This window comes from Pteronotus mesoamericanus, unplaced genomic scaffold, assembly GCF_021234165.1.
Source record: "Pteronotus mesoamericanus isolate MK-2021 breed Mesoamerican mustached bat unplaced genomic scaffold, CSHL_Meso_final contig_260, whole genome shotgun sequence".
NCBI classification, from domain to species: Eukaryota; Metazoa; Chordata; class Mammalia; order Chiroptera; family Mormoopidae; genus Pteronotus; species Pteronotus mesoamericanus.
Genome location: NW_026555110.1, coordinates 57,115 through 74,340, shown reverse-complemented (window position 1 = coordinate 74,340; position 17,226 = coordinate 57,115). Strand labels below are relative to the sequence as shown.

The 17,226-nt window shown below is 45.5% G+C and overlaps 1 protein-coding gene across 1 annotated transcript; it reads left to right on the top strand.

Annotated features, from left to right (window-relative positions):
- The first annotated feature begins 2,927 nt into the window (after positions 1 to 2,927).
- Positions 2,928 to 13,602, top strand: LOC129071240 (olfactory receptor 7A10-like). Its single transcript, XM_054574408.1, has 3 exons — positions 2,928 to 3,852; positions 7,926 to 7,988; positions 13,148 to 13,602. The coding sequence occupies exons 1-3, from the start codon at positions 2,928 to 2,930 to the stop codon at positions 13,600 to 13,602; spliced, it is 1,443 nt and encodes a 480-aa protein (XP_054430383.1).
- Positions 13,603 to 17,226: the final 3,624 nt, after the last annotated feature.

The window sequence follows — 17,226 nt, the reverse complement described above, 5'->3', positions numbered from 1 at the left end:
ATGTATGAAACTTTATTAATTTAGTGTGGACATTCTATCATATGTCCCTCCCGTTACTTTTTAAAGTAAAAAGTTCTCCATCTTCTGGACCTTGGCAAAGAACTTCTTTTCCATTCAATTAATAATCAGTTCAAGTGATTAAATCATGGTATTTTATAGGTTTGTCTTTTGGAATTAGTTTTACAATTTTTTCCATTTTATTAATCCCATGATTAGAATCCTGCCTTTTTATATTATGAATATTCCATACTTTAACATTTTTCTATATAAAAGCATATATTCATAAAGCCACTGATTGAACAAAATCCATAAACTCCTTCCTCATTTGATCTCACATTATACAAAGAAAGCCGCATATCATTAAGAATAAGTGTGCCATGACTTCATATCCTTAGTGGGTAATATGTGAAGAAAAGGAATCAATATTTGTGATAATAAGAAGGATGTTATAAAACTTGTTCAGGGAAGGGTTTCTGCGTTAATAAGGTATGGGACCAGGACAGCTTGTACCTATCACATGCGTCACACAAGAGATCAAAGCTCAAAGCCAAGAACAGCAGAGGAAAGACGCCACGAGGATAGTGAGCGAGGGGCCAGCCTCGTCCACTGCTGGGCCAATGAACACAAGGGGGATGTAATAACCACGGAAGAGGTGCAGGGGGTCCCTTGAGTCCGCGGGGACCTCAGCATCCACGTGGGCTGCCTCTCCCTCTGCACCTGGCTCTCTGCCAGGCTCTTCGCTCCTTTTGCTTTTCTTCATAAACAGGAACTGGCCTTTTTAACTGTCCTGGCATTTATTGCATTGAAATGCAGAGTCCTTGCACTTGTCCAGAGTAAGAAATGCCTTTTAAACTGTGATCCAGCATTTTTGCACACAGGCCCAGAAACACTCACACACACACACACACACACACACACACACACAGTCTCACACGCGCACGATGGACAAAGGGAACCAGGAAACCTTTATCTATGTGCCCTCACTATGTATGACACACTCTAATATTTCCTTTGGTGACCTCTTAACTCTATTCTATTTCATTCTCACAAACCATAGTCTGACACCCTAGTGTGGGTTGATCTCAGGATATGGAGAAATATTCCTGCAGCACGTCCTCCACACCTAGGTTCGCAGACAGCACGTTCTCCCTTTGTCATGGAATTCGCGTTTACTCAGCTACACTCCACTAAGCAGCGTGAGGGAGGAGGTATTCGTGTAACATGCTCCATGCCGAAGGCGCTCACTCTCTAGCAAGGAACAAAGGCACAGAATTAAATAAAAATCCACGTTGGGTGCCCTAACACCTAAATCAGGGGCGTGAGAAGGGTCCTTTCCCTGTGCTAGTGTTAGGTAGAAGGGAAGGCTCATGAAGGGGAGAGTCCAGTCTCTCTGAAAGGGGAGATGGAGTTTGGAGGATGGAGAGGGGGGAACAGTCCCTAAGAGACCAGCGGGGAGGCTCCGAGCAGAGCAGAGCGAGTGCGCCAAGGCCCTGAGCCCGAGGCTGTGATGTCAGGTGCAGCGGGGAGTCAGGTCCACTGATTAGGAGATCAGAGTGGGTGAGGGCGGGGCCCCCTGAGGGCACAACTGGCGGAAAGGTCACAGACACGACGCCTCATGTTTGCAGCTATGAGATTTCATAAATTGCTTTTTGCTGTTTTTATCAGTTATTCTGGGCATCAGAGGGTAGAACTGGGGTTGGGAGCTGCCAGAACCGGGAGCTCTGCCCCATCTCTGTCACCCAGTGACCACCTGAACGATTAAATCTTTCCCCCTTTCTGTGCACATTTTCCTCTCTGCTTTTTAACCAATTTTTTACATTTCCTTAAATAACTTCAGTCCTTTAAGGGACGCAAATTGGCCATATGCAATGGAGTCCCATGTTTACAAGTCCATGGGAGGCTTAACCAATGGGATTTGGAGGTGATTTCTACATTCCTCAGTGTAAAGAGGGTCTGGAGTTGACATCACACCTTGTGCCCTTCCTTTTCCAATTACTGTGACAGGGTGAGGGGAGCTGGGTGATAACAAGGCCCAGGGACTCAGGGCGTGTGTGTGTGTGTGTGTGTGTGTGTGTGTGTGTGTGTGTGTGTTGTCCAGTAGTTTGACCTGAGCCCATGTACTCCAAAAGATGTCCCTTCAAATACAGATGCCAGAGCCAACCCATGAAAACAAAAGGGGAATCTGTTACTGTGTACAAGATCATTTTGGAAACAAAGCTAATAATGTGCAGAAACAGCATAGGAACAAGGGATTCTTCGTGTCTCCAGTTTCAGCAGCAGCAGGCAGGCCACCTCGTCCCCTCATTCTCTGTCACCATCTCTCATTGCTCCTCTCTGGCTCCTTCCCCTCCCCGTGCCGCATCCTTTCTGCGTCGTGAATGTCTGAAGCAAGTGTCATCCCGGGGCCTCTGCACTGACCCTTTCCCCACTCACCCCCGGATCTCCTCACGTTCCCACGCTGTCTTCCTGGACGTCTCTGTTCAAGTGTTGCCTTGTTTGCAGGGCTTCCTGGAAGCCCAGTTTAAAAAAATATTAAATACCCCATCCTCTCACCTGTATACCTTCTTTCTTTTTCTTCACCTGATACCATCTAATATGGTATACTATTTATATAGTATATATTCCTTTACAGTGTATGTACTAAGGATTTTTGTCTATCAGCATCCTACCCTCAAGTGGATGAAAGCAATTCTCATTAATACTGTGTAATCCTTGACCACGTTGAGCAAAAGGACAGAGGAAGACAGAAGTTCCTAATCAGATATGTCTTGAAATATGAATACTTTAAAGGGTGTGATACTTAAAAATTTAACATAGATTTTTTTACTGCAAAATATGTTTGTAGCACTTAAACTCTGCTAGTAAAATTGCCTTTTGTATGAAACTAATCATGACATTTTTCCTTTTCCACTAGTCTCCTCTGCCACATGGGACCAGTCAATGATACCCCAATTTCAGAGTTTCTTCTCCTGGGACTATCAGAGGCACCGGAACTGCAGCCCCTCCTGTTTGGGCTGTTCCTCTCCATGTACCTGGTCACTGTGCTGGGAAACCTGCTCATCATCCTGGCCGTCAGCTCAGACTCCCGCCTCCACACGCCCATGTACTTCTTCCTCTGCAACCTGTCCTTGGCTGACATCTGCTTCACCTCCACCACCGTCCCGAAGATGCTGGTGAACATCCAGACGCAGAACAAAGCCATCGCCTACGCAGGCTGCATCACCCAGATGTATTTTTTCGTGCTCTTTGCAGGATTGGACAACTTCTTTCTGACCGTAATGGCCTATGACCGGTTTGTGGCCATCTGTCACCCCCTGCACTACACGGTCATCATGAATCTCCGGCTCTGTGGCCTGTTGGCACTGGTGTCCTGGATCATGAGTGTCCTGGATTCCTTGCTGCAATGCTTGATGGCGTTGCGACTGTCCTTCTGCTCAGACTGGGAAATCCCCCACTTTTTCTGTGAGCTCAATCAGATGACCCAACTTGCCTGTTCTGACACACATCCTAATAACATTGTGTTATATTTTGTAACTGTGCTACTCGGTAGTGGTCCCCTGGCTGGGATCTTTTACTCTTACTCTAAGATAGTGTCCTCCATACGTGCAATCCCATCAGCTCAGGGGAAGATTAAAGCCTTTTCCACCTGCGCGTCACACCTCTCCGTTGTCTCCTTATTTTATGGTACAGGCCTAGGCGTGTACCTCAGCTCCGCTGTTACTCACGGCTCCCAGTCAAGTGCAGTGGCCTCCGTGATGTACACCGTGGTCACACCCATGCTGAACCCCTTCATCTACAGCCTCAGGAACAGAGACATAAAAGGGGCTCTCAAAAGATTGGCTGTGGTGGCAGGTAAACAAGGGACGATCATCCTGAGGCCAAAAAAGCATCCTTGCTTTCTTGGCCCCAAGAATCAAAACTAGAATTGGGATTCTTTAATTAGTTTTTGGGTTTTTGAACTTGTTCCTCTTATATCTGTCCTGGAATTTACTTTGTTTGTTTCAACTTCTCTATGCAATTTAAGTTACCATTTTATTAAGCTTTCTACTTTGCCTACTAAATAGTTTTTCTTTTTTCCCTTTTTCCTAAAATCAAAAAAAGTTCTCCAACCTTGATCAGATATATTTGGACGTTTTTATGTATTTCTGTGGCAACATTGATATCTTTAGAATAATTTTATCTTATGCAGTACACTGGGTGTGGCAGAAGTGAGGCCTGTTTGAGAGTGGCTGATAGGGCATGTGAATGTCTCACACGAGACAGACAGCACTGTCAACATTTCCCCTAAAATGTCATATAGTGTGTTTGAGTGTGATATTGTTTTCTTACAGGATTACATGCTTATGATTTTCTAATAAAAGATATTGTAAAAAAAAAAGGACATTATTTGTGTGGGACCCTCTATATAATTTTAAGTAATTTGTTCTTCTTTTGTACATAGAACAGTAATAAGTAGTATGACTATTGTTGAAACATTTCACTTGGCAACTAAGTCCTTTAGATAATTTCATTCCATAACAATCCAACCTCGCTTTTTCCTATGTGTCCTCATCCTTTGCACATCAGTACCTCGGGGGCTGTTCCTCACGACGCAAATTGATCGCTGTGCCCTGTGAGTCTCCACCTGTTGACAGGTGACACTACAGGATAGGAAGGCCTGGGCACCGGCCCTGGGTCCTGCTACTCTTCTTCAGACCGGTCAATGTTATGGCGGGATGGCTTCCTGTGGTCCTTGTTATACTTGTAACAACTTTCACGCAAACTATGAAAACGTAAGGCTTATTACGCTCAGGACCAGCAACACGAAAGCCACAAGGAGGTGTGTGTGTGTGTGTGTGTCTGTGAGTGTGTCCCTCTGTGTGTGAAGACAGAGAGAGAGAGAGAATGGACTTGGCCTGAAGGGCCCCACCTGTACTGGGTTCCAAGAGCAGGATGGTAGGTTCTCCTTTCACTGGCCATTTCAAAACATAAGAGTGGGACTTAGGGCAGGAAAATGAAGGGCAGGGTCACCCATGTGGTCAGTTGGAAGTTACTCAGGGCTCTCTAAGAGGGGAAGGTTAGTACACGTTAATTCTTGTATAAAAAGTGGGAAAATCATGTGTGTTCCTGTGTGTAATTCCACAGGAACTTTGTTCCCAGATCGATCCCTTTGATCTTACCCACATGGCTTCTAATTAAAAATACAAGTGCTTATCTTTCAAGGTCCAAAACAGAGCTAATAGCTTTATTTAAAAACAGAAAGCCCACGCCATGGTCGGGGGCAACACTGGCGCTTACGCCGCAGCCGGGTCCCGCGTCTGGCACCCTGATGACCTGAGGTGGGCAGCTTTGAAAACAAGGCTCAGTCAGGTACTTAGGCTACACACATGCTACTGCGCTTTACACCTAATTGCCAGGTTTTCTTGTCCTCTTCAGCTGCGGGGGCCAGAATACCTACCATCGTCACTGGCAAAAGTTAATTATCAAATATACGTCTCCTAGTAGAGTTTATTTGAAACTTATGTGACAGGTTTCCAAGACAGAAAGAGAAAATGAAATGTACGTGACATTCTGGCCTAAGGATGAGGGAAGGCACCTGGGGCTTCAGGAGGGAGGAAGGACATTGCAGGACAATGAGAAGAGCAGATGTTCAGCAATGAGAAATTGGGCCTGCCCTTTGCAAAAGTCATAAGAAGTTATCTCTGATAGTAACTGATTCTGGGCAAGACCCCCAATTTAAATTCTTTACAAGAGAGCTGTAAGTCCCTCTTGATTCTCAGCGTCTCGATGGCATTCAAGTACAAAATAATCCACATACATCTTTTGGGGTGACTCATTCTAGACCCTTACAATAGTGACCCAGTGTCACTCTTTTCCATGTGGCTGTCCAGTCTTCTCAGCACCATTTATTGAAGAGACTGTCCTTTCCCCCATTGTACACTCATGCCTCCTTTCCCTGGATTAATGACCTGATCGGCGTGGGTTTGCTTATGGGCTCTCTATTCCCTTCCATTGTTGTGTATCTGTTTCTACGCCTGTACCATACGGCTTTAATTACTATAGCTTTGTAATATACTTTGAAATCAGGGGATGTGTTACCCTCAGCTCTGGTTCACCTTCCAAGATATTTTGGCCACTCAGGATGTTCTGTGGCTTCATGCAAATTTTAGGATTGCTTATTCTATTTCTGTGAAAAAATGACATTGGAATTTGATAGAGATTGAATTAGATCTGTTGATCACTTTGGGTATGTTTACAAAAAATTCAACCTAGTAATTCTGAAGATCGAATTGGCATTATTAAGTGGGTCAGGTAGCAACCTATCTAATGACACAGAGAAAGGTCAGAGGGCATGTACAGAGCTGAGAGTTTTTGTACGCAAATGGGTGGGGCAAGAAAGCTACTAACAACAAAAAGTAAAGAATTATTTTGGGACCATGACATCTCTCCTTTGGAGAAGAGAAGGAGAAGGATTACTATCTTACAAATTCCCTCTTCCTTCTTTGAGCAAGTGTGAAGGGCCCACGTGACAGTAGATTTCACTACTTGTCTGAATCATTAAATCCAGAGTAGTTGATTAACAAAAAGTCTCTGGGAAATGCTGACACTTCCATTAGATCCAGTATCAAATCGAGATTGGTCATCATGGCTTTTACTGGAATGATGTCATTTAAGGCCTATGGTTTTCCCTTTAACAGTAATATGGACATTTAACAAAATTAATTTTTCCAAGCCATAAACAAAGAATATATTTCTTTCTACCTGTGCCTGTATTAATATCTTCCAGCAATGTTTTATAGTTTATTCCCAGATATTTTAATCTTTTTGATAAAACTGGAAATGAAACTCTTTTCTTAATTTCTGACTGTCCTTTATTTCAATTATTGACATAATAGGATTTTTGTATATTGATTTTGTATGCTACATCTTTACTAAACTTGTTTATTAATTCGAACAGATTTTAAAAAATAGTTTGTTGCAGGATAACAAAATAAACTGGGCATATTAAAAATGCAACATTTCCTGACTTAAAGGAGTCATACAAAAGTTAAGAGTACGCACTGCACAGGTTCATTTAGATAGAATTCAAGAAGAGGCAGAAACACTTTAATTGCTCTGTTATATAATTAAAAAAATGTAAACACCTCAATCTTCTTTTCCTATCATTGATGGTGTTATGTAATAATAAACCTAATACCAGTGGACATTGGCACATATGAATATGACGTTTTGAATGGAAGTCCCACGACTGCAGAACTAAAGAAGAAACAACAGCGAGACTGTAGGGAGGGGCAGAGACACGGAACAGGCTGGTCCCACACCCACACGGAGCCGATGTAAATCACGAGGGTAGTGGCTGAGGAGTGAGGGTGTCCAGCCCCACACCATGCCCCCAGCCCAGCGGACCAGTGTTGGGGGGAAGTCCCCGTAATGTCTGTCAATAACAAACGGCAGGGATCGAGGCTGAGGAAGATGAAAACACCTGGAGCGCCAGGCTGCTCCTCTTGAAGCACCCGAGCGGGGACTTACTCAGACTCACTCTCCCTGAGCTCCAGCGCAAGCTCAGCAGCTTGAAGGCATCAGAGAGAGACACAGGGAGGAGCTGGATTGTTTGGCCTCCGGGTGAGAGCTGCAGGGGCAGCTTTCTCCCAGACAGAAGCGCGCGCAGAGGCCTCTGCGCTGCTGAAGGGCCCTCGCCCCGCAGAGCCAGGAAGTTGGTGACGTACCTGAGACTCCTTCCACCCGACTCGCACTCTGGTCCGACCCTAGGGATTCCCTCAAACGCTACCCCACTGAACGCTCGGGCCCTCCCAAGCCGTTTCCAGGGGGCTTCCATACAAAAGGCTTGTCCTGTCTCATGCTTCAGATTTCCCTAAATTCTCTCAAAGAAGCTGTATCTGATCTAAGCGAGCCCAGTACCACTGGCTAAGGGGCTCCAGGCCCAGCACTGCAAGAGCCGGCCTCGGTTCACACTTGGCCTCACCTAAGCACCGGTCAGCCCAGCACAGGTAGACGCAACTGCAGGGAGCTTTTGTCAGATGACCCTGGGCAGCACACAGAGGGTGGCTGGCCTTGGCCCGCACCTCATGGGAGGCCCCCGAGCCAGCACACCCAGTGGACAGCTTCAGACCACAGCAGAGCACCACCACCCAACCACCCCCACAAGGGACACACTCAAGGGGAAAACGCAGCAGGCACCCGAGCCCTGCTGAAGCAAGGCCTGCTCTGTGCAGCGAGCTCCTGCACAGCTGATCCTCCACGCTGGCTGCAGGTAGGTAGTCAGCGGGCACAGCCAGCCCCTGCTACTCATCGGCCTTGTTGAATCCCTCCCATAGACGAGCTAACAGCAACTGAGGCTCAACTCCAAGTGTAGTGTGTACACAGCCCGTGTCGTACGCACACATTAAGTACCCGTATTGGGTGAGAGGGGAGGTTGTGCCAATGGACCCCTTCAGTCGCCTGCTACATGAGGCCACTCTACTGAGCCTGAGAGACAGAGCAGCTCAGTCTCATACATAGTAACAAACACACGGAGGCTGCCAATTGGAGGAGACCAAGGAAACCGCCCAGAAGAGAAACAGAAAAAAATCTCTATAAAAACAACCAAATGGAGACAAGCAATCTATTAGATGCACAGTTCAAAACAGTGGTTATATGGATGCTCAGTAAACTTAGTGAGGGCCTCAACAGCATCAAAAAACATCCAGTCAGAAATAAAGGATACAATAATTGAAATAAAGAGTGATTTACAGGATATAAACAGTAGAGTAGCTGAAACTGAGAATAAAAACGATGATGTGAAATACAACAAAAAATATGTACCCAAACAAAACAGCAACAAAAAAGGAATCTAAGAAATGAGAATAGAATAAGGAACCGCAAGGGCAACAGGCAGACCATCATTCACATCATGGGGGTGCCATAAGGAGAAGAGAGGGAGCAAGAAATTGAAAATTGATTTGAAAAACTCATGATGAAAATTTCCCTACATTGGTGTAGGAAACAGATCTAGAACTCCACGACATGTTTCCAGGGATTTGACACAGGAGGGGCGGGGACAGAGAGAGAGAGGAGAGAAAAAAGAGAGAAACATTTGTGAAGGAGAGAAAGGTCGACCTGTCTCCACGCGCATGACCGCAACCGAGAATCAAACTCTAGTCTGACCGTCACACGGCCACCGCCTTCCTCCTCAGAGTGTGGGGCACAGAGCAGCACCTGCAGCATCAGCACCGCCTGGGAACGGGTTTGATTCACAGAAACTGCGTCCACCAGGACCTGCAGCTGCACTGTACTCTTGGGTGACTTAATGGGCATTGATGTTGGAGAAGTGCCGATCCAGGCAAAGCTTTCCCACATTCTCGTGTCGACATATGGGTGCAATAATTCTTTGTCTCATAGTGTAGGTGCTTAGCCGCCTCCCTCCACATGTTGCCAAATATCTCCAGGGACACGAGCATCTCAGGTAGAGAACCACTGGCCCACAGTTTGAAAACTGAAAGCACCGGACAGATTCCAACCAAGGTCCACCCCTCTCTAGGTTCCTAACTCTGAGCCAATTTCTAAGCCCTTCAAGCCCAAATTCTGCAAAGGGGAGTGGAGTCCATAACAGTAACACTCATAGAATGGACTTTTCAAAAAATTAAACCAGACAAAATCTATAAGGTACTAAGTTCAGTTAATATGGCATAAAAGTATCAAAACATATCTCTCGTGATTAACAGATGTTTTATAATGGTGCACTAAATGACAGCTCTTCATTTGTTAGCCATGTGCAAAATCTCTAACTAGTTTGACAAATGCGTTAGGAAGCCAAAGAGTGCTCTGCCCAGGATGCCATACCAAAGGAACAAGGCCCTCCCCTCACGGAAGAGGGGACAGCAATGCCCTGGAGGCATCAGGGCTGGGTCCGCACCGCACATCCGTGCTTTAAGGACTGAAGGGACCTGGTCCTGGGAGGTTCCGTGGTCTCCGTCTGTGGGAAAATGTTAACTCAGTGTTGGAATAAGGAAGTAGGTGGTGAGACCTCTGGGAAGCAGGTGAGAGCCAAGACCAGGAGTCATAAGACCTAAATCCACCTGGCTTCTAACAATGCCTTTTGGGATCAGAAAATCATTAGGAAAAATGTCCTTTCTGTTCATTCCAGAGGCCCAAGGGGAAGCATGTCCTTAGATGCCGGAAGGACACAAGGGAAATGTGCCTGCGGAGCAGATAGAGAGAGAGCCGTACATATCTCCTGGTGCAGCCCCTCCGCTTGTGCAGTGTTGCTGGACAGGACGTGCTTGCTGTGATTCCCCAGCCTGGCTCAGGAACTGAGTCTTCACTCCTTCCTGCTGTGTGTGTGGGACAGAGCTTCCGTCTCCACCATCAGCCATCCTGGGACCAACTCTGACTTGCACACAGAGAACAGAAAGCCCACCCAGGGGAGCAGGAGAGCCTGGTAGGTGCACCAGGAAAGGGTCAGAGAGGCTGGAACCTGAGAACTTTCACTGAGTCAGGCCACCCCAGTCAGCCTAGCCTGGGACCAGATACCCCTGTTTCTATTCTCGGTTACGGGAATAATGTATACTTAATTTACAAGGTATGTTAACGAGAATGCGGTTCCTGAAATCTGCCCTCCAGGCCCACAGCTGACAAGGAAGAGATGGGGCAGGGAGTCCGGTGGGGTGACGCTGGACAATGAGTGAGATGCGTGAAATGGTTGCAGGAAAATGAAAACACGTCTGGCAGTTTTGCTCTTTGGGGAGAAGCAAACAGACATTAGGTGCGGAGAGCAGTGCAGTGAGTGAGGGCGTTTGCACTGAATTTCTAAGCCGGGGTGTGTTTGAGCGTGGGTTGCATTCGCTGAAAGATCCAGCCCAGTGAGCCAGACGGCACCTCGCAGCGGCAGATAGTGAGTCAGACATTGCCGTGTCTTCTCGCAGGCTGACTAGTCACATGACAAAATTATTCGCTGAGTCCAAAAAGGCATACTAAAGAGTTTTACTTCATTACTGAGGAGGCGGCACCTTCTTGGGGTGTTGTGCCCTCTTACCTTATATATTCAAACAGTTAGTAGGTATTCAGGCCCACACTCGGCCTTCTCCCGTGGCGGTGCTATTTCCATGCTTTGCATGGGAGATTCTGTCATGCTTGTGGGGGACATAAATTGAGGACTGACCACCATGTAGCCCACAAGTGTAGTGTGCTGAGAAACAAGTTTGGACAATTCACGGCAGAAAAATTAAGGTCGCACATGGTACCTTACAAGTTAATGACACCGAGACATCCTGGGTCACAACGTTTACATTAATGCTGTGAAGACTTCAGTGTCCCAGATAACAGGGCAGAATATCTCCAAATCAGTTAAGAATGTCTGTTCTACTCCCTGTAGATTTTCAAAGTAAAAGGCCTACCCAAGAAAACTAACGAAGGCGGAGACTTGAACTCAGCCCCCGCAGCAGGCGTCCCTGAGTGACGGACCCTCTTAGACCGCCGGGGCTGCGGGGAGGCGCTCCCACGCTGGCTGCTCCCCGTGAGCACAGGGGTGCGCGTGCAGTTCTAGGCGTCAGAGCCTGGCTTGGGTCTCACTGGCTGATCTCAAGCTGCAGGGCTGGGTTCCTCCGAGAGGCTCAGGGGAGAAACTGTGTTCTCCCACCTCCAGGTTGTGTCCTGAAGACCTGCATCCCTGCCTCAGGGCCCTTCCTCCTTCATCAGAGCCAGCAAGGCCGCGTTTTCTCCTGGGCTCCCTCTCTGCATCTAGGGGCGCACCGTGCTGACCTTGGTTCCCTTGCAGATGATCCTGCTCATCTTCTATCTGGAATCCGCTGATTAGCAGCCTTGCTCCATCTGCTATCCTACCCTCCTCTTGATATAAAAAAAATGTTTTATTCCAACACACTGAGGACTTGGATGCGGATATGTTTTACAGGTCCCCTTCCACCTGCTAAAATTGGTTTTTCAGGTGGGTGTTATTTTCTATCACTCAAGGGCCCTTATATAAGGAAACGCAGACTCAATCATAGCCTCTGGGACCAGTGAGTACACTGTTCCTTCAAAACTACATGCGGAGACGATATATGGACCATAGTCACTAAAATGACCTGCAACTGAGTCCAACTCAGACCCACAGCCTTTCTTCTCTGGGCGCGGCCCACATACCAGGACCTGCAGCATCAGCACCACCTGGGCGCCTGTCGGACACGCAGCTTCTCTGAGCCTGAAGGACCTGCTGAATCCGATTCTAAACTTGAACTAGGATCCTGGGGACTTCACAGGCACATTGAAACTGGAGACGTGCTGGTCTGGTCTAAACTAGGTTCTGTCACCTTTCACCACTGACCTGTGGGGAGGGGTAATAATGGGGGGAATTTTTCTGTGTCTGCATGAATAGTAGGTGTTTAGTAGTATCTCTTCAGGCCTTACTAGGGGATAAATCATTTCTGGTCGAGAACCACCGCCTCCAAGCAACCTGAACAGATTATCATCAAGGCCCATCACATACTCTGGTATTAACTTTGAGCAAATCACTAACCCCCTTCAGCATCTCCCTAAGGCCTTGGCACTGGCCGTTCCCTCTGCCGGCCACACACTTGCCCATCTCACCTTCATCTCCCTCCCTTTCTTCCTGGTGTCCTGTGCTCAAATGTCACCTTGTTCGCAGATAGTGCCTAAAAACCCATGAAATATACAACAACCTAGTCACCTTCCCCTTTAGACCTGCTTTCATTTCTTTTCATAGGCTCTGTCTCCACCTGTAATGTCATTATCTGTATTCACTTCCATATTCTTCCCCCAATATTGACGTGTAGGGACTTGTGCTCTTCATCACCCTCCACTCACGGCCCAGGCAGCGCCAAAACCACGGGCAGCACTCAATTTGTATTCCTGAAATACATGAAATATTTCTAACTAAAACTGTAGTACATCGGACACCTTAGGAAAGATCAGATCAGAACAAAGCTTCTACTCTAGATGACACAGAACACGCCTAGAGGGCACAGGTCAGTCCTAAAGTACTGAAATTAATGTCTTGTTTACAAAATATTAACTGTCCCAATAGAGCTAATTAGTAATACCAGGTTATATGAAAATTACTCCTTTCTTTTTCTCCTTCTTGAAAGTCACCTCCACCTCATGGCAGCAGGGAACCTTACGAGAGTGTCAGAATTCCTTCTCCTGGGACTATCAGAGGCACCAGAACTGCAGCCCCTCCTGTTTGGGCTGTTCCTCTCCATGTACCTGGTCACTGTGCTGGGAAACCTGCTCATCATCCTGGCCGTCAGCTCAGACTCCCGCCTCCACACGCCCATGTACTTCTTCCTCTGCAACCTGTCCTTGGCTGACATCTGCTTCACCTCCACCACCGTCCCAAAGATGCTGGTGAACATCCAGACACAGAGCAAAGCCATCGCCTATGCAGGCTGCATCACCCAGATGTATTTTTTCATACTCTTTGCCATGTTGGACAACTTCCTCCTGACCGTGATGGCCTATGACCGGTTTGTGGCCATCTGTCACCCGCTGCACTACACGGTCATCATGAACCCCCGGCTCTGTGGGTTGCTGGTTCTGGTGTCCTGGATCATCAGTTCCCTGTATTCTCTGCTGCAATGTTTCACTACTGTGTTCTTCATGCTCCCTTGAGACGTGAGACTTTTTAATATACTTAACTGGAGTACAATGACATACAATAAAGTCCACAGATTTATATAAAGAATTTTCTGAACCAAATTAAAGGAGCCAAGCAAAAATTAAGAATATAAACAGCATGAATCCACACACATATAGTTTAAGAAGGTGCTCGAAACACTAATTCAAAAGACTAGATGCGCCCCTGTGCTCATTGCAGCGTTGTTTACCAAATCCAGATTTGGAAGCAGCCAAAGTCCCCTCAGCAGATGGGCAGATTAAAGAGCTAACGGTGTGGGGGCTGAATGTGGGCGTGGCGAGTCAGCTGGGTGGAGGAGGGCAAACGGGGAAATGGGGATAAGTAACAGAATAAACAATAATAAAAAATGCACTGTTAAAAAATTAAAAACAGAAAAAGATTTAAAACTATTGCACATTGACACAATGGAGTACTACTCAGCTATAAAAAGAAGAAAGTCTTACTTTCTGCAACAGCAGGAGGGACCTGTGGACATTTGGCTAAGTGAGAGAAGTCAGTCAGAGAGAGACAAGTACCATATTTTGTTCTCACAGTGGAATGTGATGAACAAAATAAGCTAACAAACAAAATAGAAACAGACCCATAGATACAAAGATCAGACTGACAGCCATGTACAGGGTAGGGGTTTTGGGGGCCTAGGTGAACACGGTAAAGTGTTTAAGCAAAAAAAAAGAAACACCTCCGAGGCACTGATAACGCTGTGGTGCTTAGCAGAGGGAAAGGCGGTGGGGGAGGGAGAAGAGGGTAAATGGGTGAGGGAAGGAGACTCGCCTGGGTGGTGAACACATAATACAGCCTACAGATCGCGTACTATAGAATCCCATACCTGATACCTGTATAATACTATTAACCAATGTTACCCCGATCAAGTCAATAAAAATTTAAAATGAATATAGCCTGTCTATACAATATATACAAAACAATGGACAGCAAGTTTTAACTGATTAACCGAATATGCTAAGAGCCTGACACTATACAAAAATAATACAATATTTATTTTTAAAAATATGTGTGTTTCACATAAATAAACAAAGTGCTCAGAAGCTGTGTTTGCTCTGTTATATAATTTTCTTAAATGTAGTCACCCTGAGCGTCCAGTTCCTTCCCTCTGACTGTGATGTGGGACAACGAACCCAGATCATGTGGATGTGGAAGAAATAATGAAATGCTTGGAAATACTTTGTTAAGTCCAAGAACTGCATTTACAGTTAAGGGGTGTATCTAGGTATCTGCATGGGTGCACTTGTGCATGACTTTCTTTCAACTATGCAGACTAACACGTGTACATGCGAACAGACTCATTATATACCCGTCTTTTATGTAGGGAGAAAATGTGTGACGAATTTTGACAGAATAGAAATTAAAAGACTGACTGCTTGAGTTAAAATGAAATTAAAGGAATTCTGACACAAAAACACCATAGGGAGTTCACTGTTCTGGCTAATGCCCCCGAATCTCCAAGGTGACCATTTCTTTGCATTTTTATTTTTATTTTTCATTTGCAGTTTCATTCTTCTTTTAAATTTTTTTATCGTCGTTCAGGTACAGTTGCCCCACCGTTTTCTCCCTTGCTCACCCAAACCCCGCCCCCACCCACTCGCACAGTCAGTCCCTGGGATGGCCGTGCCCAGGCGTCCTCGATCCGGGCTCCTTTGCTTGCCCCTCCACTTCCCTCCCCCATTATCTCCCTTCCCCTCCCCCTGGTCACTGTCAGTTTGTGCTTCGTTGCCAAGTCACTGGTTCTATTTTTCTCATTTGTTTGTTTCTTGATTAGGTTTCACTTTGAGGTGAGATCATATGGTATTTGTCTTTCACTGTCTGGCTTATATCACTTAGCATAATGCTCTCCAGTCCCATCCATGCTGTTGGGAAGAGAAGGAGCTCCTTCTTTCTTTCTGCTGCATAGTATCCCATTGAGTAAATGCACTACAGTTTTGTGATCCACTCATTTACTCATGGGCTCTTAGGCTGTTTCCAGCTCTTGGCTACTGTAAATTGTGCTGCTCTGAACATTCGGGTGCACAGGTTGTTTTGAATGGTGTTTCAGGACTCGTAGGGTATAATCCCAGCAGGGGAATTGCCAGGCCAAAAGGCAGTTCCATTTTTATTTTTTTGAGGAAACACCAACCTGTTTTCCAGAGTGGCTAAACCAGTTGGCATTCCCACCAACAGTGCACTAGGGTTCCCTTTTCTCCCCAACCTCGTCAGCATGGGTTGCCACTGGAATTTTGCTAGATGTTGCATTGAACCTGCAGATTGTTTTGAGTATGTAAAAAAAAAATTCAACGTAGTAACTTTGAAGACCTAACCAGCTTTATTAATTAAGTCATCACTCAGGCAGTAGTTCACCTAGCAACACAGAGGGAGCTCTGAGAGGCTGTAGAAAATGGAAGGTTTGTAAAGAGAAAAGGGTGGGGCAAGGGAGCTAATAACAACAGAAAGAAAGGATCCTCTGGGGGGTTGACATCTTTTCTGTGGGGGATGAGAACGAGAGGGGTTTTTTTCTTTTAATAGTGTTCTTTTGAGCATATAGCGCTAATTTTTTATGTATTTCTTTTATTTGAAGAGTTTTTATCATGCAGATTCCTTTTTCTTTCTACATCGATGGAGAGGGCTCGTGCGACAGATGACCTTACTGGTGCTTGACCAGAAGATTCCAACGTGTTTGATTAAAGTTACATTCCTGAAAGATGTTCGTACTACAGCATATCCGGTATTAAATCCTGGTATGGAATCATGGGCTTTTAGGAGGAGTGATGTCATTTTGAGCTGGGGTATGGACACTATTAATTTCAAAATACTAACAATATTAATTCTTTCAAAATTAATATTAACTATACTAATTCTTTCAAAAAATGAGCACAGTATATTGTTCCATTTATTTATGTCTTCTTTAGTAACATTCAGCAGTATCTTATAGTTTTCAATGCACAAGTTTTCCACTGTCTAGGTTATGTGTACTTCCAGTTTTAGTCTTTTTGATGCATTTGTAAATGGGATTTTTTCATAATTTCTATGTCTGCAAGTTACTAGACACCATAGAGTTCTGTAAATGGATTTTGTATCCCACAACGTCACTGAATTTATTGATTAGTTCTAGCAAATTTTCATATTTTCAATAATTTATTGAAGGAATTAAGGAAATAAATGGAACATATTTAAAATGCAAAGTTTGACTCTTGCTGGGAATGCAGACTGGTGCAGCCACTGTGGGAAAGAGTATGGAATTGCCTCAAAAATCTGAAAAAGGAACTGCCTTTTGACCCGGCAATTCCCCTGCTGGGATTATACCCTCCGAATCCTGAAACACAATTCAAAAGGACCTATCCACCCCGATGTACACAGCAGCACAATTTACCATAGCCAAGAGCTGGAAACACCCTAAGTGCCCATCAGTAAATGAGTGGATCACAAAACTGTGGTACATTTACACAATGGGATACTATGCCACAGAAAGAAGGAAGGAACTGCTATGCTTCACAAGAGCAGGGATGGGACTGGAGAGCATTAAGCTAAGTGAAAAAGCCAGGTGGTAGACAAATACCACATGATCTCACCTGTAAGTGGAACCTCATCAAAAAAACAATCAACCAAGCAAA